Source organism: Hyperolius riggenbachi, chromosome 4 (assembly GCF_040937935.1).
Source record: "Hyperolius riggenbachi isolate aHypRig1 chromosome 4, aHypRig1.pri, whole genome shotgun sequence".
In the NCBI taxonomy this organism is placed as follows: Eukaryota; Metazoa; Chordata; class Amphibia; order Anura; family Hyperoliidae; genus Hyperolius; species Hyperolius riggenbachi.
Genome location: NC_090649.1, coordinates 234,116,438 through 234,143,122, shown reverse-complemented (window position 1 = coordinate 234,143,122; position 26,685 = coordinate 234,116,438). Strand labels below are relative to the sequence as shown.

General features: G+C 42.7%; 1 protein-coding gene across 6 annotated transcripts in view; it reads right to left on the bottom strand.

Moving 5' to 3' along the window:
- COL19A1 (collagen type XIX alpha 1 chain) overlaps positions 1-26,685 on the bottom strand; it is a 1,086,226-nt gene that overhangs the window by 334,210 nt on the left and 725,331 nt on the right. For all 6 annotated transcript variants that reach the window (XM_068281448.1, XM_068281450.1, XM_068281452.1 and 3 more), the window contains exons 28-32: positions 23,449-23,526; positions 17,220-17,255; positions 15,214-15,258; positions 7,644-7,697; positions 3,230-3,271 (exon numbers count right to left, since the gene is read on the bottom strand). In XM_068281448.1, coding sequence (XP_068137549.1) covers positions 3,230-3,271; positions 7,644-7,697; positions 15,214-15,258; positions 17,220-17,255; positions 23,449-23,526 — 255 coding nt within the window. The remainder of the gene's footprint in view (positions 1-3,229; positions 3,272-7,643; positions 7,698-15,213; positions 15,259-17,219; positions 17,256-23,448; positions 23,527-26,685) is intronic.

Here is a 26,685-nt window from a genome sequence, read left to right as displayed (position 1 = left end):
AACAAAATGTATCTATGTCAGCTTCGGATGCGTCTGCAGAAATCTCCAGGAACTTTAAAGCTCTGTGTAACCCTTCCAATGCTGGTCTAGTAAAAAAAAAATGCTGGTTGCATATAATATACTGTAAATAATGTTTTAGAGCAAAGTTGAAATGCAGGGTTATATTCCACTTTAAGTCCAATATGCAGAAGTTCAGATTGTTACATTCTATTTAGTTGAATGTATCTATTGATAAATGTTACACACTCTTTGGCTGTCCTCCAGCTCCTTCTCAGTCAGAGAGAGTGAGTCACATTCAACACTTAGATACATTTATGTAAACAAAATGTATCTATGTCAGCTTCGGATGCGTCTGCAGAAATCTCCAGGAACTTTAAAGCTCTGTGTAACCCTTCCAATGCTGGTCTAGTAAAAAAAAAATGCTGGTTGCATATAATATACTGTAAATAATGTTTTAGAGCAAAGTTGAAATGCAGGGTTATATTCCGCTTTAAGTCCAAAACCTGTCAGCTATTTCAGGGGCAGCACAGGGTCCCCTTTATCAAGGTAAACAAAGACAGTAAAAAAACAATTACAGCCCAGTTACTGTATTTGAGTGCCTTAAAGGGACTCTGAGCAGTGCAGAAACTATGGAAAGATGCATACTATTTTGAAGCTCTTTTTCTCCTCTTTCCAACGATATATAAACCGCCACCCTACGCCTTTTAGTTTTCGCTATTTTTAAAATATCGAAAACTAAAAGGCGTAGGGCGGCGGTTTATGTGTCGTTGGAAAGAGGAGAAAGAGAGCTTCAAAATGGTATGCATCTTTCCATAGTTGCTTGTATTACACAGGACAACTTTACCCCAAAGTCGGCAGCTGAATGGAGCTGCCGACTTTGGGGAAAAGTCGTCCTGTGTATAACAAGTAACTATGGAAAGATGCATACAATTTTGAAGCTCTCTTTCTCCTCTTTCGTCCATTTTTTTCTACCAATTCACCATGTTTCCCCTCCTGAAGTTGTGCATTGTGGTCCGCTGTAGCCTGGTACATTGCTGCGGGTCATGAGGACTGGGGAGTTTTTCCACCTTGCTACTGCCTGGGTTTGTTGTCTGTGAAGGTACAGGCTGAGTGGAGTTCACCGCTGCTACCTAGGAATCAGGGCTCCACTGAGGTAGGACACTGCACTGATTGGGAAACCTTTGGCCTTGCTGGATGCTGGCTCCATCTATCCATCCATCCATTGGCTGCTGCTGCTGCACCACTGCAGGGACACCACTGGTTCATCCCCTCCATGATGCCAGCCACTAAACTGGAAGTAAGGGCCACTGCAGCCATAAGCTTCTGTGACAGCCAAATTACCTTAACCAGCCCTGCTACATGCTGCCCAGGAGTCGGGACCCACTACAGAAATTAACACAACTGCACCTTTTGAACTGGAACACCTTGGTCAGCACTGCCAGATGCAAAATGTCAGCAATCGAGATCTTCAGCAAGTCAGCAATCACTGCAGGTTTCCATGAAGAACTGAGTTATCACTTCTGAACCTTTGCCCCCCCTCTGTCCCCCTCACCCCATGTCTCCTTAGGGATGATAGGTGATTGCCAAGTACGACTGGTGGCGCCGTAGTATAGCAGCCTCTGCTCTTGACTTTCAGACATTATCCCCCCATCCTTCCAGAATCTGTATGAGCCAAAGTCATTTCCGGGTACAACCCCCATTTGTACTTGGCTAAGTAAATGATTCTGATTCTGATCTAAAATACACAGCTGTGTGTTTAACCGATTGCCGCCCGCGTCATGCCACTGGGCGTGGCCGCGGCGGCAGCCCGAGGACCAGCTGACGCCAATTGGCGGAAAGTCCTGGGGCAGCAGTTTACGGGGAGATCGCGCGCATGCTGCGCGTGCATCTCCCGCTTGGTGGGCGGAGCTGAGCTCCGCCTTCAGTCTCCGAGCGGCGATCGCCGCTCGGGAGACTGTTACACCGCGAAACCGCCGTGTATTTACATGTGCAGCGCTGCGATCAGCAGCAGCGCTGCACTGGGGACAGCCGTGTGACACGGCTATCCCTCTGGGGGACAAGAGAGCAATCGGCTCTCATAGGCAGAAGCCTATGACAGCCGATCTCAATGATTGGCCGGCTGGGGGGAGGGAGGGGATTTAGAAAGAAAAAAAAAAGAAAATAGCAAAAAATATTAAAAAAAACAACAAAACAAATATTTATCAAAAAAAAAAAAAAATAAACACAGGGGGGGACGATCAGACCTCACCACAGAGAGTTCTGTTGGTGGGGAGAAAAGGGGGGGGGGGATCACTTGTGTGCAGAGGTATACGGCCCTGCAGCTTGGCCTTAAAGCTGCAGTGGCCAATTAAGGTAAAATTAGGCTGGTCACTAGGGGGGTTTACCACCATGGTCCTCAAGAGGTTAAAACATACCAGACGAACAGGACCATTGTGCATAAAATAGGTATACAAACACATCACAGTCTTATCATGCAGGCCAGAGGCAAAAAACTTGATGTATTTGTATCACTCCCTTTTTACATGTACATCCCATGGAAAAGTAGTTCAGCTGCATGCTTATCTTTTCTACTTTTGAAAACATTGCATCATTTATCCAAGTAGCTTCATCAGTGAGATGAGGGAACTTGATGAATTCACTTGGTTGTAATGAAATATTTCCAAGATAAATAAAAGGTCTATTTAAAGAGAAACTCCGACCAAGAATTTAACTTTATCCCAATCAGTAGCTGATACCCCCTTTTACATGACAAATCTATTGCATTTCACAAACAGACCATCAGGGGGCGCTGTATGACTGATTTTGTGCTGAAACCCCTCCCACAAGAGGCTCTGGTACCGCGGTACTCTGGGCAAACTGCCACAATGTAACACTGTTCACAGACAGGAAATGGCTGTTTACAGCTGTCTGTTAAAGCCAGAACAGCTAGAAACAGCTACATAACCTGCCCACAGTAAAAATGTCACTATGTAATACATGTCAGAATGTGAATCTGGGAGAGGAAAGATTTTACAATGAGTAAACACTGACTAAATCTTGTATACATAATTATTGTAAAAATGAAGCACTTTTTTATTACATTATTTTCACTGGAGTTCCTCTTTAAAGCTACCTTAATTTCCTTTAACTTTGTTGTGATCTGTAAGAGAACTTTCACAGGCTTTATGCCTTTATCTGTACTGCAAATACACTACCACCACATCAATGGATTTAGTAAAAAGCACAATACCTTTAGCAAAGCTCCAATGTCACCAAGTAGTGGAAGGGCAATCTGTAAAGATAATATGAAGCATGATCTTTTCTGAAGAAAGCACACAAGAGAATCTGCCATAAATGTCTTTGAAATGTATGAATATTACCATTATCCACCATTATGAACCCCCATAAAAAGGAAGCACAGTCAAAGCTTGAAAAATACAGCTTGGCCATTTTAGTGGTGCCAACTTGGCTTTATGTGGTGGCTTCCTATTTCCAACTGCCATTGAACTTGCATTACAACCTTCCTCTGAAGCATTCAAGCACCAACTGGCTACACACACATGGGCCTCAACAATGCAGCCAGGCCTTTTACCCCCAAAACTTATACTAAAGTAAAAGGAATACAATTGCCATGCTGCACATTGTTTCTATCTAACTATAGCTCATTAAATTCTTTTTAGTCAGCAAGCTTTCAAATGTCTGGCATGATCCTTTTAGTTAGATCAACTCTTATGTCATTTAGGTGCAATATGCTTATTTTGGTAACATTTAGGTTGTGTGGGAATATATTTCAGTTTGTTTATCTGTATCCTGCCATGTGCTCCCTCCAGGTAAAATATGCACATAGAACATTGCATTGAGGGAGAGACATTTTAGTATTTCTGTACCATGGCACATTTTATTTGATAGTAATGGAAACCAATAATTTATTGTTCAAGTTTTTAGTTTTTAATGATAAAAACCTAAACATCCACATATCAAATGCTGTTATGGAAAAGAAAGCTGTACAAAAACACCTGAATAAAATTCAGTTGTGTAATCTAAACCAGGGGTCCCCAACCCCCGGTCCGCGACCCAATACCGGGCCGCGGGGCGTTTCGCACCGGGCCGCGGCAAATCCCCTGCCTCACAATGATTTTTTTTGCTGGTGACTACCGTCCCGCCCCCTCCTTCATTAGCCGCGAGTGCATGCGGCTACATCTCCGCCTGCACGCATTAGAGCGCAGCCGCGGAAGCCGGAAGTCACGCCCAGCCCAGCCCATCCCATCTTTTTCGGCGTCAGCGTGTGTAGCCTATGCAGCTGCGCTTTTCCCGGGCAGTGTGAGGCAGCGAGACAGGGGGATAGCGTGCCTTGATAGCGTGGCCGTGGTGGACCGTATTCAAAATACATTCTCTTCTCGGTAAGGCGGCTGTCTATATACCAGCGTTTTTCCACCTTTGAATCTAGCCTCACTACCTGTTCCGATACTTCTGTGCTGCATAGGTCAGGCCTTAGGCCTGGGATTGTTACACATGCAATTTAACAAGTATGCAGTGATCATAGTTATGTGCAGTTTTTGATCCACCTCTTGCTGGCTTGTTTACGGGCTAACTATACTTGCTATACTGGGCTAACTATACTTGCTATACTCGGCTAACTATACTTGCTATACTGGGCTAACTATACTTGCTATTCTGGGTTAACTATACTTGCTATACTGGGCTAACTATACTTGCTATACTCGGCTAACTATACTTGCTATACTGGGCTAACTATACTTGCTATTCTGGGTTAACTATACTTGCTATACTGGGCTAACTATACTTGCTATTCTGGGCTAACTATACTTGCTATACTGGGCTAACTATACTTGCTATACTCGGCTAACTATACTTGCTATACTGGGCTAACTATACTTGCTATTCTGGGTTAACTATACTTGCTATACTGGGCTAACTATACTTGCTATACTGGGCTAACTATACTTGCTATTCTGGGCTAACTATACTTGCTATTCTGGGCTAACTATACTTGCTATTCTGGGCTAACTATACTTGCTATACTGGAATAACTACTGGCTATACTGGGCTAACTATACTTGCTATACTGGGCTAACTATACTTGCTATACTGGGTTAACTATACTTGCTATACTAGGCTAACTGTACTTGCTATACTGGGCTGACTGTACTTGCTATACTGTGGTAACTGTACTAGCTATACTGGGGTAACTATACTTGCTATACTAGGCTAACTGTACTTGCTATAGTGTGGTAACTGTACTTGTTATACTGGGGTAACTATACTTGCTATACTAGGCTAACTGTACTTGCTATACTGGGGTAGCTATACTTGCTATACTAGGCTAACTGTACTTGCTATACTGGGGTAGCTATACTTGCTATACTAGGCTAACTGTACTTGCTATACTGTGGTAACTGTACTTGCTATACTGTGGTAACTGTACTTGCTATACTGGGGTAACTATACTTGCTATACTAGGCTAACTGTACTGGCTATACTGTGGTAACTGTACTTGCTATACTGGGGTAACTATACTTGCTATACTAGGCTAACTGTACTTGCTATACTGGGCTGACTGTACTTGCTATACTGTGGTAACTGTACTAGCTATACTGGGGTAACTATACTTGCTATACTAGGCGAACTGTACTTGCTATAGTGTGGTAACTGTACTTGCTATACTGGGGTAACTATACTTGCTATACTAGGCTAACTGTACTTGCTATACTGGGGTAGCTATACTTGCTATACTAGGCTAACTGTACTTGCTATACTGGGGTAGCTATACTTGCTATACTAGGCTAACTGTACTTGCTATACTGTGGTAACTGTACTTGCTATACTGTGGTAACTGTACTTGCTATACTGGGGTAACTATACTTGCTATACTAGGCTAACTGTACTGGCTATACTGTGGTAACTGTACTTGCTATACTGGGGTAACTATACTTGCTATACTAGGCTAACTGTACTTGCTATACTGGGGTAGCTATACTTGCTATACTAGGCTAACTGTACTTGCTATACTGGGGTAACTACTGGCTATACTTGGGTAGCTATACTTGCTATACTAGGCTAACTGCACTTGCTATAGTGTGGTAACTGTACTTGCTATACTGGGCTAACTGTACTTGCTATACTGGGCTAACTGTACTTGCTATACTGTGGTAACTGTACTTGCTATACTGGGCTAACTGTACTTGCTATACTGTGGTAACTGTACTTGCTATACTGTGGTAACTGTACTTGCTATACTGGGGTAACTATACTTGCTATACTAGGCTAACTGTACTTGCTATACTGGGGTAACTACTGGCTATACTTGGGTAGCTATACTTGCTATACTAGGCTAACTGCACTTGCTATAGTGTGGTAACTGTACTTGCTATACTGGGCTAACTGTACTTGCTATACTGGGCTAACTGTACTTGCTATACTGTGGTAACTGTACTTGCTATACTGGGCTAACTGTACTTGCTATACTGTGGTAACTGTACTTGCTATACTGTGGTAACTGTACTTGCTATACTGTGGTAACTGTACTTGCTATACTGGGGTAACTATACTTGCTATACTAGGCTAACTGTACTGGCTATACTGTGGTAACTGTACTTGCTATACTGGGGTAACTATACTTGCTATACTAGGCTAACTGTACTTGCTATACTGTGGAAACTGTACTTGCTATACTGTGGAATCTAAGAAAAAAGAGGGGGCTGCTGCCGCTAACACTAGCCACGCCCACTCACCCCTCCCACCCACCCCGCCCCCAGGGGGGCCCCGGAGAAAATTTTGGTCGGGATAGTGGTCCCCGGGCTCAAAAAGGTTGGGGACCCCTGATCTAAACAACAGTTATCATAACTACAAAACAATAAAGTGACCTGGCAAAGAAATAGGTCTAGGACCTGGCAAGCAAATAGGTCTAGGACCTGGCAAGGAAATAGGTCTAGCATGATTTTTTTATTCCGGCTAATAAATGATTTCACAATTTTTAAACTGTCATTGGTGCCGTTATTTAAAATTTTGCATGGGACCGTTGGTGAGTGGGGAAATAGCTCACATTAGGAGTCCAGCAGGATTCCTGATCAATCCTCAAGCAGCTACCTACAACCTGGCTACTGTAATAGTGGTTAGTTCACTGTCCACTTAAGCTCTACCTGCAATATCCACTCTCTGTAAATACTGATGCTGACAGCATTGCCACAAGGTGAGCATCTTTACTTACCGGAGAGTATCTAGTTCCATTGGGGGAACTCATTTAAACAAGCAGCATACTTGAAGTATCATGCTGATACACAACTAGCCACTGAATATAAGTGAGCTCTCCCACTATCACAGAGTTGGGTTGTTTTCCTTGCATTTGGCAAGGAAATAGGAAGCAACTTGTTATGATGCAAATATTGAAGTTGCCTTGTATTTAATTTCTAAACTCTGGGCTCCCTCTTTGCCCAGCTTAATGAGTCACAAACTTGGACCAAGCATTTAGCAAGCAAGTGTCCTGACATTCACTGATGGTTTGCATATTCCCAGAATGAAAATAAAATATGGATCAAATGGAATGTATATAGTTATCATTTTTAAAACTCAGTCATAGCAAGCCAGTCTCTGTCTTCACATGTTCCTATTAATGTCAGTAGTTTGGGCTATCTATGTTCACATACTGGGTCACCTGGAGGTCCTGGAAGTCCAGGTCTTCCATCTCTTCCTGGCACACCCTGAAATTTAAACAGACACAGTCAGATGCTGTACTAAATGTTTAATGTTTCAGTTCCCAACAATGCAATATTTTTCTTGCAGGCAAACAATTATGATGATTAAATACAGAGGGTTTAATATGCCCAAACAGATGAAAGATATTTGCTGAAAAAGTAGAGCACAACAATCAACTAACATTCAGGGCAAATCTAAGATAAAAGTTTGTAACTTTGAACCCTTCAGCTTAGTATCCCCGTGGTGGCCATGTTTGCCAGGTAGGAGGCAATTGTATCTTAGACTAGCAAAACTTTGGCCACCATGTCCAAATACTGCATACACCTATGAGTTTCTGCATAACAGGAGCCACAATTAGCTATTTTGAAATGCATAGGGAAAAGTGCATGAGCATATATATACAGGGTCTTCTCAAAAAAAATAGCATATTGTGATAAAGTTCATTATTTTCTGTAATGTACTCATAAACATTAGACTTTCATATATTTTAGATTCAAATACACACAACTGAAGTAGTTCAAGCCTTTTATTGTTTTAATATTGATGATTTTGGCATACAGCTCATGAAAACCCAAATTTCCTATCTCAAAAAATTAGCATATTTGATCCAACCAATAAAAGAAAGGCGTTTTTAAAACAAAAAAAGTCAACCTTCAAATAATTATGTTCAGTTATGCACTCAATACTTGGTCGGGAATCCTTTTGCAGAAATGACTGCTTCAATGCGGCGTGGCATGGAGGCAATCAGCCTGTGGCACTGCTCAGATGTTATGGAGGCCCAGGATGCTTCGATAGCGGCCTTAAGCTCATCCAGAGTGTTGGGTCTTGCGTCTCTCAACTTTCTCTTCACAATATCCCACATATTCTCTATGGGGTTCAGGTCAGGAGAGTTGGCAGGCCAATTGAGCACAGTAATACCATGGTCAGTAAACCATTTACCAGTGGTTTTGGCACTGTGAGCAGGTGCCAGGTCGTGCTGAAAAATGAAATCTTCATCTCCATAAAGCTTTTCAGCAGATGGAAGCATGAACCCACTTTTGAACCAGATACGGCAGAAGCGAGTGACCTGGGCTACAGAGAAGCAGCACTGGACTGTTGCTCAGTGGTCCAAAGTACTTTTTTCAGATGAAAGCAACTTTTACATGTAATTCATAAATCAAGGTGCTAGAGTCTGGAGGAAGACTGGGGAGAGGGAAATGCCAAAATGCCTGAAGTCCAGTGTCAAGTACCCACAGTCAGTGATGGTCTGGGGTGCCATGTCAGCTGCTGGTGTTGATCCACTGTGTTTTATCAAGGGCAGGATCAATGCAGCTAGCTATCAGGAGATTTTGGAGCACTTCATGCTTCCATCTGCTGAAAAGCTTTATGGAGATGAAGATTTCATTTTTCAGCACGACCTGGCACCTGCTCACAGTGCCAAAACCACTGGTAAATGGTTTACTGACCATGGTATTACTGTACTCAATTGGCCTGCCAACTCTCCTGACCTGAACCCCATAGAGAATCTGTGGGATATTGTGAAGAGAAAGTTGAGAGACGCAAGACCCAACACTCTGGATGAGCTTAAGGCCGCTATCGAAGCATCCTGGGCCTCCATAACACCTGAGCAGTGCCACAGGCTGATTGCCTCCATGCCACGCTGCATTGAAGGAGTCATTTCTGCAAAAGGATTTCCGACCAAGTATTGAGTGCATAACTGAACATAATTATTTGAAGGTTGACTTTTTTTGTTTTAAAAACACTTTTCTTTTATTGGTTGGATCAAATATGCTAATTTTGTGAGATAGGAAATTTGGGTTTTCATGAACTGTATGCCAAAATCATCAATATTAAAACAATAAAAGGCTTGAACTACTTCAGTTGTGTGTATTTGAATCTAAAATATATGAAAGTCTAATGTTTATGATTACATTACAGAAAATAATGAACTTTATCACAATATGCTAATTTTTTGAGAAGACCCTGTATTTGTCAATGGCTAATGCACTGTCTGGCTGGATGCACCAGTTGTCAAATACAGTGGGATGCAAAAGTTTGGGCAACCTTTTTAATCGTCATGATTTTCCTTTATAAATCGTTGGTTGTTACGATAAAATATGGCAGTTAAATATATCGTATAGGAGACACACACACGGTGATTTTTGAGTAGTAAAGTTAAGTTTATTGGATTTACAGAAAGTGTGCAATAATTGTTTAAATAAAATTAGGCAGGTGCATAAATTTGGGCACCACAAAAAATAAATTAAATCAATATTTAGTAGATCCTCTTTTTGCAGAAAGTACAGACTCTAAACGCTTCCCGTAGGTTCCAATGAGAGTCTGGATTCTGGTTAATGGTATTTTGGACCACTCCTATTTACAAAACATCTGTAGTTCATTCAGGTTTGATGGCTTTTGAGCATGGGCAGCTCTCTTTAACTCACACCACAGATTTTCAATTATATTCAGGTCTGGGGACTGAAATGGCCATTCTAGAATGTTGTACTTGTTCCTCTGCATCGATGCCTTAGTGGATTTTGAGCAGTGTTTAGGGTCATCATTGTCTTGTTGAAAGATCCAGCCCGGCACATCTTCAGCTTTGTCACTGATACCTGGACATTGGTCTCCAGATTCTGCTGATACTGAGTGGAATCCATGCGTCCCTCAAATTTCACAAGATTCCCAGTCCCTGCATTGGCCACACAGCCCCACAGCATGATGAAACCACCACTATATTTTACTGTAGGTAGCAGGTGTATTTCTTGGAATAACTTGAAGAAGAGTAGGCCGGCACTCAGAAAGGCTGTGATGGCGGAATTACCAGCTGTATATATGGGCAAACTCCAGCAAAAACTACGTGCTCAAGACGAAGATGAGAGCATAGCATCAAACACATGGAAAAAAGCAGTTATGATGTCTGGCACTGTAATTTAATTAGAAAGCAGCATGTGTACAGCAGTGATAAAAAAAACGCCCATGAAAAACGTTTACAAGATGTGGTACTTATCGTGCTGGTTGCTGGATGTGGGAGGCACTGTGGGCGCCAGTGGTTGCACACACTGGCGCCCACAGTGCCTCCCACATCCAGCAACCAGCACGATAAGTACCACATCTTGTAAACGTTTTTCATGGACGTTTTTTTTATCACTGCTGTACACCTGCTGCTTTCTAATTAAATTACAGTGCCAGACATCATAACTGCTTCTTTCCATGTATTTCTTGGAATGCTGTGTTATTTTTCCTCCATGCACAACGCCCCTTGTTATGCCAAAATAACTAAATTTTAGTTTCATCAGTCCACAGCACCTTATTCCAAACTGAAGCTAGCTTGTCCAAATGTGCTTTATCATACCTCAGGCGGCTCTGTTTGTGCTGTGGGCGGAGAAAAGGCTTCCTCTGCATCACTCTCGCATACAGCATCTCCTTGTGTAAAGTGCGTTAAATGGTTGAGCAATGCACAGTGACTCTATCTGCAGCAAGCTGTTGTTGTAGGTCTTTGGTGCTGGTCTGTGGGTTGACTTTGACTGTTCTCACCATTCGTTGCTTTTGTTTATACGAGATTTTTCTTGGTCTGCCACTTTGAGCCTTAACTTGAACTGTGGTCTTCCATTACCTCAATATGTTCCTAACTGTGGAAACAGACAGCCGAAATCTCTGAGACAGCTTTCTCTATCCTTCCACTAAACCATGATGGTGAACAATCTTTGTCTTCATGTTATTTGAGAGTTGCTTTGAGACCCCAATGTTGCTACTCTTCAGAGAAAATTAAAAGAGTAGGGAAACTTACAATTGACTCCCTTAAATATTTTTTCTCATAATTGTACTCAACTGTGTATGTAGGTCAGGGGTCACTGAGCTTACCAAGCCAATTTGAGTTCCAATAATTAGTTCATTGGAACCTACAGGAAGCGTTTAGAGTCTGTACTTTCTGCAAAGGTAGGATCTACTAAATATTGATTTAATTTCTTTTTTGTGGTGCCCAAATTTATGCACCTGTCTAATTTTATTTAAACACTTATTGCACACTTTCTGTAAATCCAATAAACTTCATTTCACTTCTCAAATAACACTGTGTGTGTCTCTTGTATGATATATTTAACTGTCATTTTTTATCGTAACAACCAACGATTTATACAGGAAAATCATGAAAATTAACAAGGATGCCCAAACTTTCGCATCCCATTGTAAATGTACTGCAGCCCTGCAGTATGTGATGACTAGAGATGGCCAGAACGGTTCGCCAGCGAACGGTTCTAGGCAAACTTCTGTGGTTCGCGATCGCGGAGAACTGTGAACTTTTCCGGAAGTTCGATTTGCCCCCCTAGTACATCATTAGGGTCAACTTTGACCCTCTACATCACAGTCAGCAGGCACATTGTAGCCAATCAGGCTACACTCCCTGCTGGAGGCCCTCCCCCCCTTATAAAATGCAGGCAGCGTCAGGCATTGGACAGTAATTAGAGAAGGGAGATCTGCTGCAGACTCTCATAGGAAAAGCTTAGTTAGGCTCTTGTAGGCTTGTTAGCTTGCTCCTTGCTGATTCTTATTGCTAAAAAAGCACCCCCCCCAACAGCTCTTTTGAGAGCCAATCTTGTTCTTGTGATCTTTTGTGTGTGTGTGTGTGTGTGTGTGTGTGTGTGTGTGTGTGTGTGTGTGTGTGTGTGTGTGTGTGTGTGTGTGTGTGTCCCACTTGCATTATATTAATATACAGCCCTGTCAGTCAGTCGCAGCTGGCCTTTGGCCCCTTAATTCCTACTGTGCCACTGCCAGGCCCAGCACATTCAGTGACTACCTGTGTGTGTGACAGGCAGCTGCACATTTGTAATCCCAATCACTACACCTGTTCACTGTTTAGTCCACCTACCTACCTACCTAAGTGAGTGCATGCATTGTTAATACCACCAGTCATTGCTCCTGTTCACGGTACGTGTGTGTGTGACAGGTGCACATTTGTAATACCCAGCAGCACTGCATATACCTACCTACCTGTTGTTCCGTGCAACCAACTACCCACGTGAGCACACGTAGTGTGTTATTTAATACCACCAGTCACTGTACCAGTTCATGGTACGTGTGTGTGACAGGTGCACATTTGTAATACCCAGCAGCACTGCATATACCTACCTGTTGTTCAGTGCACCCACCTACCTACATGCGTGCACGCAGTGTGCTATTTAATACCACCAGTCACTGCATACCTGTTCATTGCACCTGTGTTACCGTACATTGTATTAGCCAAGTCAGTTCATACCTTTCACTTCATCCCTCCCAATATGGACAAAACAAGAGGCAGAGCCAGAGGCAGGCCACTTGGCAGGTCTGTTCGAGGTCACGCTGTCGTAATTTCGTGTGACCCTCGACCAAAGTACAGTGTTCAGAAGAAGGCACGTGCCATCAACCCCCAATATTGTCAGGACATAGTTAACTATTTAACACAGAACATCTCATCTTCCTCAGCTTCCGCACGGACGCGTGACATATCTTCCTCCTCCTGCTCTGATTCTGGCACCACACTTAACACTCTGCCGGCAGCCATCACCAAAGTGCCATCATCCCAGGGCTCAGCGTTGTGGACATTTTTTTGTGTGTCTGCCTCAGATGAGACCAATGCCATCTGTACTCTCTGCCACCGAAAATTGAGCCGTGGAAAGACCAAGACCCGTGTAGGGACAACTACCTTACGAAGGCACATGATTACAAAGCACAAACTGCAATGGGATGACCACCTGAGGAAAAGCAGCACACAAAAGCAAAGCCACACACCGCAGTAGAAGATACCAGGCTGTAGTTATTTCTCAAAAAAGTCGATACCTAAACTGTACCATGATGTTGAAAGGCAAGTGGTGACATCTCTGGCACACAGCGTTGGGTCAAGGGTCCATCTGACCATTAATGCCTGGTCTGCAAAGCACGCTCAGGCCTGCCCCAAGACTAAGTCAGTCCCCACACACAGTATCTGCCTGCACGCCGTGTGACTGCCTGCCCCAAGACTAAGTCGGTCCCCACACAGCATCTCTGCTTGCAGGCCGCTTGACTGCCTTCTCCGCCACCACCAACAGGGTCCAGGCCTCCAGGCGGATTCCTGAATTTTTAAGGTTGTTGCTAGCAGTGGCTGCTATAATAATTTTTCTGGTGCGGGTAGATGCCTGCCTAATTTTTCTGGCTGCACTGCAGCTGCAACAACAAAACAAAAAGGCATGAACAATTGAACATGTGTCAATTCCCCATCGTGATCGTTACCTTGCCACGGTGAAGGGGCTTGCGTATCACAATGAAGCAATGACCGCCGGCTATCTGAGTGTCTTGGGGGAGGCACACCCAAGATAATAAGGTCATTGCTTCATTGTGGACAGACCAAATTCGATCAGCTGGACAGTCACTGTTGTTCTATCATTGAGCTACCACAGCCCGACGACCATATGGGCTTGAAAACCACCACGGCCTGCACTCTGGCCATGGTGTGCACCAGTCCAGCATGGCCGTCACTACACAAACAGCTGTTTGCGGTGTGTTACACAGTGAGTTTGGTCTGTCAGTGTGAAGCAGTACTCTAATTACACTCCCTGATTGATGTATACACATGCAAGATGTTTTAAAGCACTTTAGGCCTCCAATTTAGTATGCAATGTGATTTCTGCCCTTAAAACGCTGCTTTGCGTCCAATCCAGATTTCAAGTTATCAGACACTCAAGGATTGAGAGGCATATTAATCTGTTTAATCAGTTAACTAACGGTACACAAACTGTAACATGTTCCTGCAAATCATATAATACACATTTCAAAAGCAGTATACGCTGGCTAAAAATATCCTATACAATAACATGCAAGTGTCCCTGTGTCATCAACTGAATGGTTGTGTGTCCCTGGCTTTTTTGTACTGAGCATGTGTGCAGCCAGGGCAGTTAGGACACAGGGCCGGACCTGACAGCTTGCTGTCTGTGGCTCACAGAGGTTCTCATTGCATTGTGGGAAATAACAGCTTTTTCCAACTGCCAAGCAAGCAGCTCCCTGTGTGCATATACTTCAGACAGTGGTGGGGAACAAGCAAGCAGGACGCATATGTGCGCGCATTTGGGGGGGTAGCAGCTGTGACCTAGCACCCATTTTTTAACGGGAGGGCCTTTTTACTAGTTCTAAATAAAATGCCTATAGCAGAGGCGGGACAAGGTCCTCCAGCACTCAAGACTGAGACACCAAAGTGCACCCCATCCCTCCCACCCCAGCCATCACATTGAATGCTATTAGACCAAGAGGCGCCCCAGGGGCCCCCAACACCTTACTCTCTAGTTATCTGGCTTGCAGTCACTGCAATGTATTCCTTTTTCCTATTTCTCTCTGCTTCAAACACAATAGGGGAATGATAGCTGAGTGAGTTGTGCGCCCCCACCTACATTGCACCCTGAGGCTGGAGCCTCTCTCACCTCTGCCTCGCCCCGCCCTATAGAATGTCCTTGAATGCATTTAACATAGAAAAGACAGTAATGCTACAGATAAGCCTGGAGTAAATTATTACAGAAAAAAACTAGAAATATGTCTACTCACTTCTGGACCTGGGGGACCTGGCATCCCTGGAAGACCTTGTGGACCCTGGCAAAGAACAGTTTATATTACATCTTGAAAAATAGAAGCATTGGCATTGGCAACACAGCTCAGTATTCAGTAAGTACTGTATAGGAAACAAGCATGTTTTTCATAGCATCAAGTTTATTTATTGACTGATACAGGTATCTGCAAGTAACCCACTCCTCCCAATAGCTATGTACTGTAATGATCTGCACAGCTGTCTGCACAGGCAGACAGCTGTTTGACCATTCTTTAGGTCTGAGTGCTGCAGGTCTCTGGAAAAGAGACCTGTCTTCACTTTGCAAGTGTCAGAGTTGCTCTGCTGCTGAGGAATTTGCATATACTTGTCATGCGAATTGCTCAGCTGCTTCCTTTGATGGTTTGCAGTATAAATACCATTCTCTCCCAGAATTCCTTGCTGGTCATGATGGTTTGTTCCTGCTGACTCACCTGGAGTATCAGCCTTTTGCTAATCGTTTGTTAAGATTATCTTAGAGTAATTCTTTGGGACTGCACTAGGCATCCCTTCTAGCATAGTCAGGTTGTATTATCTGCCTTGCTTATTTCCGTCTGTCTCTTGCGATTGTCTTGTCACCAGCAGTGGACGACAGGAAATCGTTCTGTCTGTATTCTGCCTTAGGGGTGCTAACCAGAGCAGCGGTTGCTACTGGTAGCCCCATCTGTCTGCCTGTCGAGATCGCATCCGCCCTAGCGGCAGTGGCGGTGGTTCCTTCTGTACTCTGTCTAGGAGTGTAGGCCAGAGCTGCGGTTGCTGCTGGCTACTCCCTCTCTCTGTCTTGTCTGGTACGAACGCTTGCTGCAGGCTCGGTGTGGTAACCGTTTAGCAAGCGTTCGCGTTCTCTGTTTTTCGTGTTTGTGTTACTTTGGTCAGTTAGGGTGGCACGCTTATCACTAGGCGCCTAACGCATGGTGATCGTGTCTTTAACGCGTTCGCTGTTGCGAATGAGTGCGGTGTTTGCGTTTAGCTAGCGTTTGTTATTTTCCTTGATGTTCTGATCATTGTTACTTGCTGTGTCTTTCCTGCTACACTTGTGCTCTGTCTGATATGGTCTTGTGTCACTATTGGCAAACTCCACTCTTGCGGTTGCGTTCCCACTTCGTTTCCGCTGTTGTGTGTTCACCGTCGCTGGGTGGCGACTAGATTGGTGGACACACATACACTGGCAATCGCCACTCTTGTGATTGCGTTCCCATTTCATTTCCGCTGTTGTGTGTTCTCCGTCGCTGGGAGGCGACTAGATTGGTGGACACAAATTCATTCTATTTCTGTGTTCTCTCTCTCTTTAAGGGCCATCTTGCCCTGCATTGCTTCGATTCGTGCAATTCCCATCTGGCATCTGTGGCAGGGCAGAGGCTGTGTTCCTCTGCACTCCACAGCTCCATCTGCCGGTGGGAATTTCCCTCTACAGGTGCATAGCACCATAGCTGGGTTCTGTTAAATTACACGTTTGTGGAGGATTTCCACAGTGTCAGCGCTCATCTTGTGCGCTGACCACGGAAATAATTCCGCAATCATTATATGTACTACTAGATACTGCACATCATGTTTTTTCTGTGCAGTCTCTCATTAGTCCCTAATAAAACAAGTTTGATATAAGTGTGCTTGACTGAGTCAAGATATTTTCATTATTTTGTTCCTATGAATGGTCCCATGCAGCTTCACTGGAATTGTTAAAAATGTATTCCTGTATGGATAACATTAGGCCTTGTATGTATACCCAAGACCTTTTTTTTGCTCATTGAACAGCTCCAGCAGACCAGATGGACCAAGGGCAGTGCTACAGTATGAGTCAAATATGCAGTTACTGCTGTGTATTGTAGATGTATTGTATTGCCTTAAACTGTTTCCCGTAATGCCCCACTGCCATCACCAGGGAAGGCAGCACTATTGTTTAAACATTTCTACATTAAGCTCTTCTAAAAAGTTTTGTAAGATTTCTTTTCAATATTGTGTGCATATTTACCTGAATTCCTGGGAGTCCTGGTGGCCCTAGAGGACCCTGTGAATAAGAGTGAATGTACATGTAACTATATTGACATGGAACCTAATGATGTTTATGACTATGACAACAGTTTAGTACTAAACACATTAGCCAATAAGTTAGAAAGTGGTCATATGTGTTATAGGCTGAAGCTACACTTTCGTTGTCAGCAGGAAACCTGCAATTTTCGGTGCTTCAGCACTGCATTGCGCATGGGTCTTGCAACTCCTAGAAACTCTGCAGTTCTTGTTTTGACAACTTGCACCTATTTGTTAACCACTTGCCGACCGCACGCTTATACCGTGCGTCGGCAAAGTGGCAGCTGCAGGACCAGCGACGCAGTACTGCGTCGCCAGCTGCAGCTTAATTAATCAAGAAGCAGCCGCTCGCGCGAGCGGCTGCTTCTTGTCAAATCACGGCGGGGGGCTCCGTGAATAGCCTGCGGGCCGCCGATGGCGGCTCGCAGGCTAGATGTAAACACAAGCGGAAATAATCCGCTTTGTTTACATTTGTACGGCGCTGCTGCGCAGCAGCGCCGTAAGGCAGATCGGCGATCCCCGGCCAATCAGCGGCCGGGGATCGCCGCCATGTGACAGAAGACAGCCTGTCACTGGCTGCACAGGACGGATAGCGTCCTGTGCAGCCCAGATCTCCGGGGGGAGCAGGTAGGAGAGGGAGGGGGGAGAATGTCGCCGCGGGGGGGGCTTTGAGGTGCCCCCCCCGCAACATGCCAGACAGGAGGAGCGATCAGACCCCCCCTGCACATCATCCCCCTAGTGGGGAAAAAAGGGGGGCGATCTGATCGCTCTGTGTGGCCGCGGATCTGTGCTGGGGGCTGCAGAGCCCACCCAGCACAGATCCAAACAAACAGCGCTGGTCCTTAAGGGGGGGTAAAGGGTGGGTCCTCAAGTGGTTAAAAGACTTTATGAAGTAACAAAACTAATACCCCATCCACTCCCTTGTCACAGACGTGTCCTGTGTTCTGAATACATCAACTCTGATTCCTAGTCCTCCTAAGATTTGAATTTTTCTTGCTATATTATTTTGTCTTTTTGCTGTATGTTTTGCTGACTTGATGCATTACTGTTTTAATAAGCATTTTATCTATATATTTCTTCTGTGCATTCTGGGCTGGCCATCCTTGTCAGACCTGCTGCACACAGAGGGCTTGATTCACAAAGCGGTGCTAACTGTTTAGCATGGGTGTTCTAAACAGTTAGCACGTGAAGTGCCTTTCGCGGACTTTTGCACGCGCAAAGTGCCGCGATTCGCGCGATCGCGGACTTTTGCGTGCGCAATTTACGGCAAATTGCGCGCGCAAAAGTCCGCGATCGCGCAAAGCGCGGCACTTTGCGCGCGCAAAAGTCCGTGAAAGGCACTTCACGTGCTAACTGTTTAGAACACCCGTGCTAAACAGTTAGCACCGCTTTGTGAATCAAGCCCAGTATCTGCAGTAGGATTGTTTATATTATTATCTCAGTAATAATGCATTTGGGTTTTCAGTATTCATGATCACAATTCAGCAGCAATGGCTATTCGATTGATGACAGTGTGTCACTATAGGCTTTGTTTTTTAATAGAACTGGCATAAAAATGCCCATCTTTTATTCTGAGGGCTAGTTCACAGTGCGAGGTTGCGTTGCAGAATAATTCTGCTTGTCAACTCACTGTCCATACAATTCTATGGGGCTGTTCATAGTACTGCATTGTAACTGATCATGTTATTCGAACTGACTGCATGCAGGCTTTGTACTAAAGTCCACGTCCAGTCTTTATTGCAGTTCACTCTCTACAATGCATGCATTATGCAACTGACCACTGTGAACCTAGCCTAAGTCCTGAGAGTTGCTTGCTGTTATTTTAACGGTAACTGAGATAGCTCTAAAACCATAATATGTAAATACTATTGCTACAGCTTTATGTTTTAATCCATTTTTATGCTATGCTAGCACCATTTTATGTAATTTATTGAGAGTGTTCTTTAAATTGGGCTTAAAAGCAGAAATAAAATCAAATAGAGAAGCCAACACATGAATGCTGATAAACCTACATAGCTATGAATATAAGTATTGATAACAAAGTCTATAATACATTGTGAGCCTTGCTGGACCACTATAGGAAGCTGTCTAAACAACTTTTCACTGTTATCCAAAATATTTACTAATGCCTCTCTTCTCTGAACTAATCTTTCAGGACAGCTGTTCTGAACTATGGACTCTCATAGTTTAGTTTCATTAACAACTAAAAAAGAGGTTTTGCTACCTGAGGGGAAATTTGATTTGGAAAGTTTAGTTTCTCTTCAAAAGCTGAATTATTAGAGGCAGTGCAGTATTTGTCTATAACAAATGTTACATAATAATAAGAAAATATGGTGTAGGTGTAACACATACATATAAGATCCTTTTTTATGAACATACACCATCCAAAGGTATAAATAAAACATCACTTTTAACATCACTGATTAAAAAAAATCAATAAAGAGTTCTATGAAATAAATACATACATTCACTGTATAGTGAATTAAAAAAGTTGGAGCATCACCATAAAAAGCATTTGTAAACATCAGTTTAAAGAGAACCTGTACTGAGTAAAATTATTTAAAATAAACACATGAGGTAACTTCAAATGAACATTACATAGTTACCTTGCCATCAGTTGCTCTCAGAAGCTCACCATTTTCTTCTGACAATGATTCCTTCCAGTTCTGACAACATTTTGTCAGAACTGAAATATATCAGTTGCTGTCAGTTATATATCAGTTGCTGTCAGTTACAGCTGAGAGGAGAACTGATGTGTCCATGTTTCCCTATGGCTCATGTGCGCGATATTACAGTTTAACAGTGTGCTGACCAGGAAGCTGTTATGGGGTAATGGGCATTTTCAAAATGGCGGACAGAGAATTCCATTGATCACAGTGGACAAACAGGACACAGGAGAGGAGAAAGAGATTGATAAGTAGACTACGCAGCAGGTAAGTATGAATTGTGTATGGTTATTTTGACTTTTAATTTTCAGTTCAGGTTTTTTTTAACTTACTATTTTGTCTAAGTATTAGCATGTGATACACTTTTACTAACACACATTTCTCAGCTTGGGGCTGCTTCATTGGTGCCCATAAAGTATGAATAATTGTGCACGTGCAATAAAGGTGCCAGAAAAAGTGAGTGTGGGGATATAGCCGATAGTAGAATTTGGTAACATCAACTGATATTCAAATATTTTAAAGTGTTAATTCTTGTTAGTAAAATATCAGCAAATATAACTAATATTTTACTATAGCTAAACCTAATCCAACTCTCACACAGAACCCCTCCCAACACCTCACCTTAAACCACCCCTTCCTGATGTTTAACTTTAACCACCCCCCTCACCTCAAATTTGTCACAAAAAAGGAAATACCAGAGTTACTACATAACCGATACTATAAACAATAATATTACCAATATTACCAATACATTTTACCATCAATTTCTGCTTGGGCACCCAGTTGCTGCTAATTAACATTAGTGCCTATGGCACCACCCAAATTGTCGATTTACTGCAGGTGCCCAAATTTCCTGTTTCCTGAATAATCAAGGAATTTATCAAACACATCAGATAAGATAAGATGCCTGTCAAATGAAAGCAAGAAGGTATGTGCATAAATTAAAAAGCAGGACACCAAGAAGGAGGGTCTGTTGTAGGTGCCTCACTGAAAAAAAGTCTTTAAAATATTTCCCCATTATTTCTGTTTGGAACAATAAGGTAATTTGTTAAAGGGGCACTATGGTGAACATTTTTAAAATTTAAAATATGTGCAAAAATAAACACATAAGAAGTATGTTTTTTCCAGAGTACAATGATCCATAAATGACTTTTCTCCTATGTTGCTGTCACTTACAGTAGGTAGTAGAAATCTGACAGAAGTGACAGGTTTTGGACTAGTCCATCTCTCCATAGGGGATTCTCAGCAAGGCTTTTATTCTTTATAAAGATATTCCCTAAAAAGGATTTAAACAATGATGCTGGCCAGCTTCTCTGCTCCCTACACAGTTTTTTGGCAGTTGGACAAAGCAACTGCTATTCATTAAGTGCTTTTGAAAATAAATAAATCCATGAGAATCCCCTATAAAGAGAATGACTCATCCAAAACCTGTCACTTCTGTCAGATTTCTACAACCTACTGTAAAGTGACAGCAGCATCAGAAAAAAGTAATTTATGGCTTATTTTACTCTGGAAAAAATGTACTTCTTATTTGTATATGTTTGCACATATTTTAAATGTTACAGTTTTTCACTGTAATGCCCCTTTACATTAATGTTTATACCACATAAAAGGATGTGCCTGAGCTGAAGCTGTCTTGATTAAAGTGTACCTGAGATTAAATTTATTAAGGCACTTATACTTACCTGAGGCTTCCTTCAGGCTGCTCCAATCATCTGCTGGCTGGCACAGTCTCTTATTACAGTCATGTTAAGTCATGCTGTTCTACATGCACACCATCGCACTTCCTTTGCCTGAAGCATTCTGCGAACACAGTGATTCCAGCGCTGGAGACTTGGGCGCAGCCAGCACCACCGTAGGCCATAATGGGTATAACGGCTATAGCGGCGCACAGTTGAGTAACTTCAGCGCCGTCAGAAGACTGAGCTGAAGTTACTTTTAAAACACAATAATTCGGCCTCCAGCAATTGCTGGAAGCCGAATTATTTCATTCCCCACCATCCATGGCGGCCTGGAGGGGGAATAGTATTGAACATGTGCAGCAGCAGGATCAGCCATATACCGGCTGTATCCTGCGCCCAAGTCTCCCACGCCGAAATATCTCGTACGCAGCTTTCTGTGCCTGTGTAGTAGTACTGCACAGGTGCAGAATGCTCCAGGCAACAGCCTAAAGGAGGCTGAAAGAAACACCCAGGTATGTATAAATGCTTTCATAATTTCTATCTCAGGTTTTCTTTATGAGTTTTGCAAATAAAATGACCTTAAATGCCCAAAGGACTGCCAGTTTCCTTAGTTATAAAAATCAAGGTGTGGTCATCAGCTATGATGGAATCTTTTGCTGGTCTTCCAAATGCTACTGCTAAAAATATTAACATATATTAACTTAGTATTGTAAAAAAATAGTAAATTGTAAAAATTCTATACAAAGGGTGAAAAATTGGGAAAACGTGAACTTGACTTACAACACAACATATTGGCCTCGATTCATAAACGATTACTGCATGCGTTATCACCAAAGTGGTAAATTACCGCATGGTATGTTGTTGATAGTGGATTCATAAAATTTTACGCCTGTTTTTACACATGTTTTACCGCATGCGGTAATAGTGCGGTAATTAAAACGTTGTTTGTGTCGATAAACTGAATGAAGTGAATTAATAAAAAAAGGGGGGAGTAAGGAAGCGATAAATAACGTGTTGTTATCACCAACAAAGACCTGCCGAGTTTGCTGTACACAGTAGCATTTTTGGTGACAAATGGAGCCCTTTGAACCTAATGTTATGAATTTTTTAAGGCTACAACGGAGGAAGGGTGGTTGTAATATCACCCAGGTTTTTACAAATCGTACAGAGTTAGATAATTTATAAGAATAACTATAATATATATATATATATATATATATATATATATATATATATATATATATATATATATATATATATATATATATATATATATATATATATATATATATATATATATATATATATAATGTAATAATAATAATTGACAATTAGGAAGTCAGCCGCAAACTACCGCACTCAGCAAATTATACCGACAGCTTTCCGCACCACACCGCACACTTACCGCACTCTTATACCGACTGCTATCGCAATCACCTCACACTCAGAATTTTTTTATGAACTCACTGCAAAAACCCTAATTTACCGCTGGGGGTAATTTCCTGCCCTTCTCTGAACTATCGCACTCACTTTTATGAATCGAGGCCATTGTAGCTTAGATTGCACAGAGCCTGTGGGAAGTTGAAAACATAACTGAGAAAATTCACGTACTCATCTCTTCTTATGTTCAGCTTGTTTTGATGCTACAAATATTTGAAAGTAACTATAAGTACTGTATGTGGCATTCAATAACATACTGTACTAACAGTCAACTGAACTAGTTTCATTGGAGCATGTTGTATCATTTTCATGGTCTGAAGTAATTTGTCGGGATTACAATATTGCAGTAATTAGTTTACATGCACAGAATATAGTATTTACTTACTTGAGAGCCGTCTATGCCAGTCCCAGGTAATCCTGGCTCTCCTGGAGATCCTTGAACACCAGGTAATCCTCTTTCTCCCTAAAATGTACAAGATATAATTAAGACAGAAATGAAGGCTACACAATGATGCTTAATGAAATACTCATTAACTATAGTATACATTTAGACAAAAGTGATTGAACAGAATGTCAGGTATACTGTTTGATGAATTATTGCTGGTATTGACTGAATTTCTGTGTGAAGAAGGTAACACTTTACTTTGCTGTGCTTTGAGCAGAGGAATTTTCACATAATTTTGGCTCACTACACAAATCCTAGTGGTTGTCCATAACTTAATTTGATATCCAATATGAGTACTCCCAAAAGCTTAATGTACTTATCCACAGAGTGAAATAAATCTATACCCTTGCACTGATAAAAGCCCATATAGTTTGAAGAGGGGAAAAATATGTCTAAGCAAACAAGAGAGATACACACTAGCAGACCTGGATGCACATTTGACCTTTAAGAGCTAACGGGAATGAATTGCACAACTTCACTGCCCTGAAATTTAAAATGACCAGTTATTTAACTACCTGCGGACCGAGCGAGTACGAATCTACGTCGGGCAGGGGGCGCTGCGGTCCTGACCGGACGTAAACTCTACGTCCCATTGACCGCGCACCCCAGCCCGTCCGCGTCGCTCGGTCCGCTCTGCCCCCGCCGCAATCAGCTGCCCTGCCGCCTCTATGACGGCAGAGCACTGTGAGCCGGGCAGGAGCCGTTTTCATTGGCTCCTGGCCCTGTCATTCATGTAAGCCGTTCCCATTGGCTTACATGAAGTGACAGGGTCAGGAGCCAATGAAAGCGGCTCCTGACCGGCGCACAGCGCTCTGCCGTCATAGCGACGGCAGAGAGAGCAGCCTGCGGCGGGGACAGAGCGGCGTGTATGGCGGGAGCGACGGTAACTTGCGGCGATTTGTCGGGAAGCGGCGGTTTGCTGGACCAGCACCCTCTGGTCCTTAAGGGGACAGAGGGTGCAGGTCCAGAAAGGGTTCATATTAATTAATAAACATGCAGACCATAAATAGTAAAAAAAAAAAAAATACAAATGTATGCAGAGGGAGCAGTACAAATGACCAGGGTAAGGGTAACACCTGGATAAGTAATAGTAAACAAATAAGAAATATGCACATCTAAAATTAGATATAAATCATTTGTGTACTGAAAGTAGAACAGTTAATATATAGTCGATGTGTAACAAGCTTCATTAATATACAGAGTTCAATAAGTATCAAATATGCTTGGGCTTGAATGGCGTAGGTAAGAATCGCAGTACAAAATCTATACATGCAACTTACAAGCAAAAAAATGAAATAAAATGTTTGATGTGTATATATTAGGGGATGCTGTAATATTGTTTGAGTTGATCATATGTAAAGGACAATATATAAATGCTGCAGATATATACAGCTCATTGTTACCAATTCATGCAATCAACCACTGTAAAAACAAACAAACCCATATGCAGGAAAAGCATAGGCGCTGAGTGTCGTTTGTTTTGCTAGATGCTGTAACTCCTTTTTCTATTGCCTGAGGAAGCGGGCGCTGACCCGTGAAACGCGTTGCTTTGTTTTATCTGGAGTTCGTTAATAAATAGACTGAATGTACAGTCGTGTTGTGTCTGCTTGGAGGGGGTAAGTCCACCACTGCCTCCTCTAATTACCAAGTTTTGGCTTTTAAGCTCCTTTAAAACCCCCTTTTGTCCTTTTGGCGCCTCTGTTCTCTCTTATATAATATTGTATCCACCCTTGGTGGAGGGTTGCGACCCTTTCTACTATCTACAGAGAGCGACTTCTTATTCCTAAGTGGGGTCAGGATAATCTCCCCACCTGCCTTTACAGTGGTTGCCTATTGGTGACCCATGTTTGTGAGTAAAACAACTATTACTCTTTGTCATTACCCCCTTTGTCAATACATACTACACTATTGGGGCTCTTGGTGTTCCTCTGTTTATCTCGTAGGAAAAGCAAGAGGCAAATTCAATTTTAACAAGTATCTAACAAGAGCCAAAAACATTGGCCTTAAAAACAAATACATTTTAGCTACAAACTATCTTATCTATTTTTATCATTCATTTATTTCACTGTGTGGGCAGAGATAACTCAGGGAGTATGGAATAAGATGATAAGTACTTTGTAAGGAGGACATTCTACCTAAAGGCCTATAAATCCTTAACCAGGAAGCAGAAGCTAGGGAGGAGGTAACCACTTCCTACATACATCCTTGTTTTTTGCTCACTTACTGATTCCCTAGCCACATGGGGGTGGGGGGAGGGGATACTATTCTGGTGCTTCTCAGCATGTCTGTTTGTAACTATAAGTACATATTCGACTTTTGCTAACTCTTTGTGAAAGTTGATTTTTTTTTCCTTTTTTTTTTGGATTCTACTTTTCTCTTGTTGCTTGTATACAGTCTGTTTTTGCATCTACAGAGCATGCAGAGCACTAGGTGAGAGAAGGAAGCCATCCCCCCAAGGGAAACTCCTTAGCTGTCAATATCACCCCATAATACCGATTCTACTACTACCCATATGCTAACAAAGTTTGAAGAGGAAAATGTAAATAAATAAGGTATGCATTTAAATGAAATTACTAAATAATAATATTATTACTAATAATAATTATTATAATAAATAATAATAATACTGCTATTCCTTTTTGATGACATGTCTAATGACACTTGTGGAATTCTTGTTTAAAGAGAACCCGAGGTGTGTTTGAAGAATGTGATCTGCATAGTGAGACTGGATCTGCCTATACAGCCCAGCCTCTGTTGGTATCCCAAACCCCCCTAAGGTCCCCCTGCACTCTGCAATCCCTCATAAATCACAGCCATGCTGTCGACACACAGCGTGTTGCAGTGGGCTGTGTTTTTCTCTATAGTGTCAGTCTGCTGCTCTCCCCGCCTCTTGCAGAACTCCGATCCCCGCCTGCCTCTCTTCCCTCCCCGCTGATTAGAGGGAAGGGACAGGGCAGGGACCGGAGCTCAGCAGGAGTCGGGGGAGCAGCCGAGACTGACACTACAGATGTAACACAGTACACACAGCACGGCTGTGATCTATGTCTCATTGCAGAGTGCAGGGGGACATTAGGGGGGTTTGGAATACCAACAGAGGCTGGGCTGTATAGGCAGATCCAGCCTCTGTATGCAGATCACATTCTTCAAACACACCTCGGGTTCTCTTTAAGGTTTACA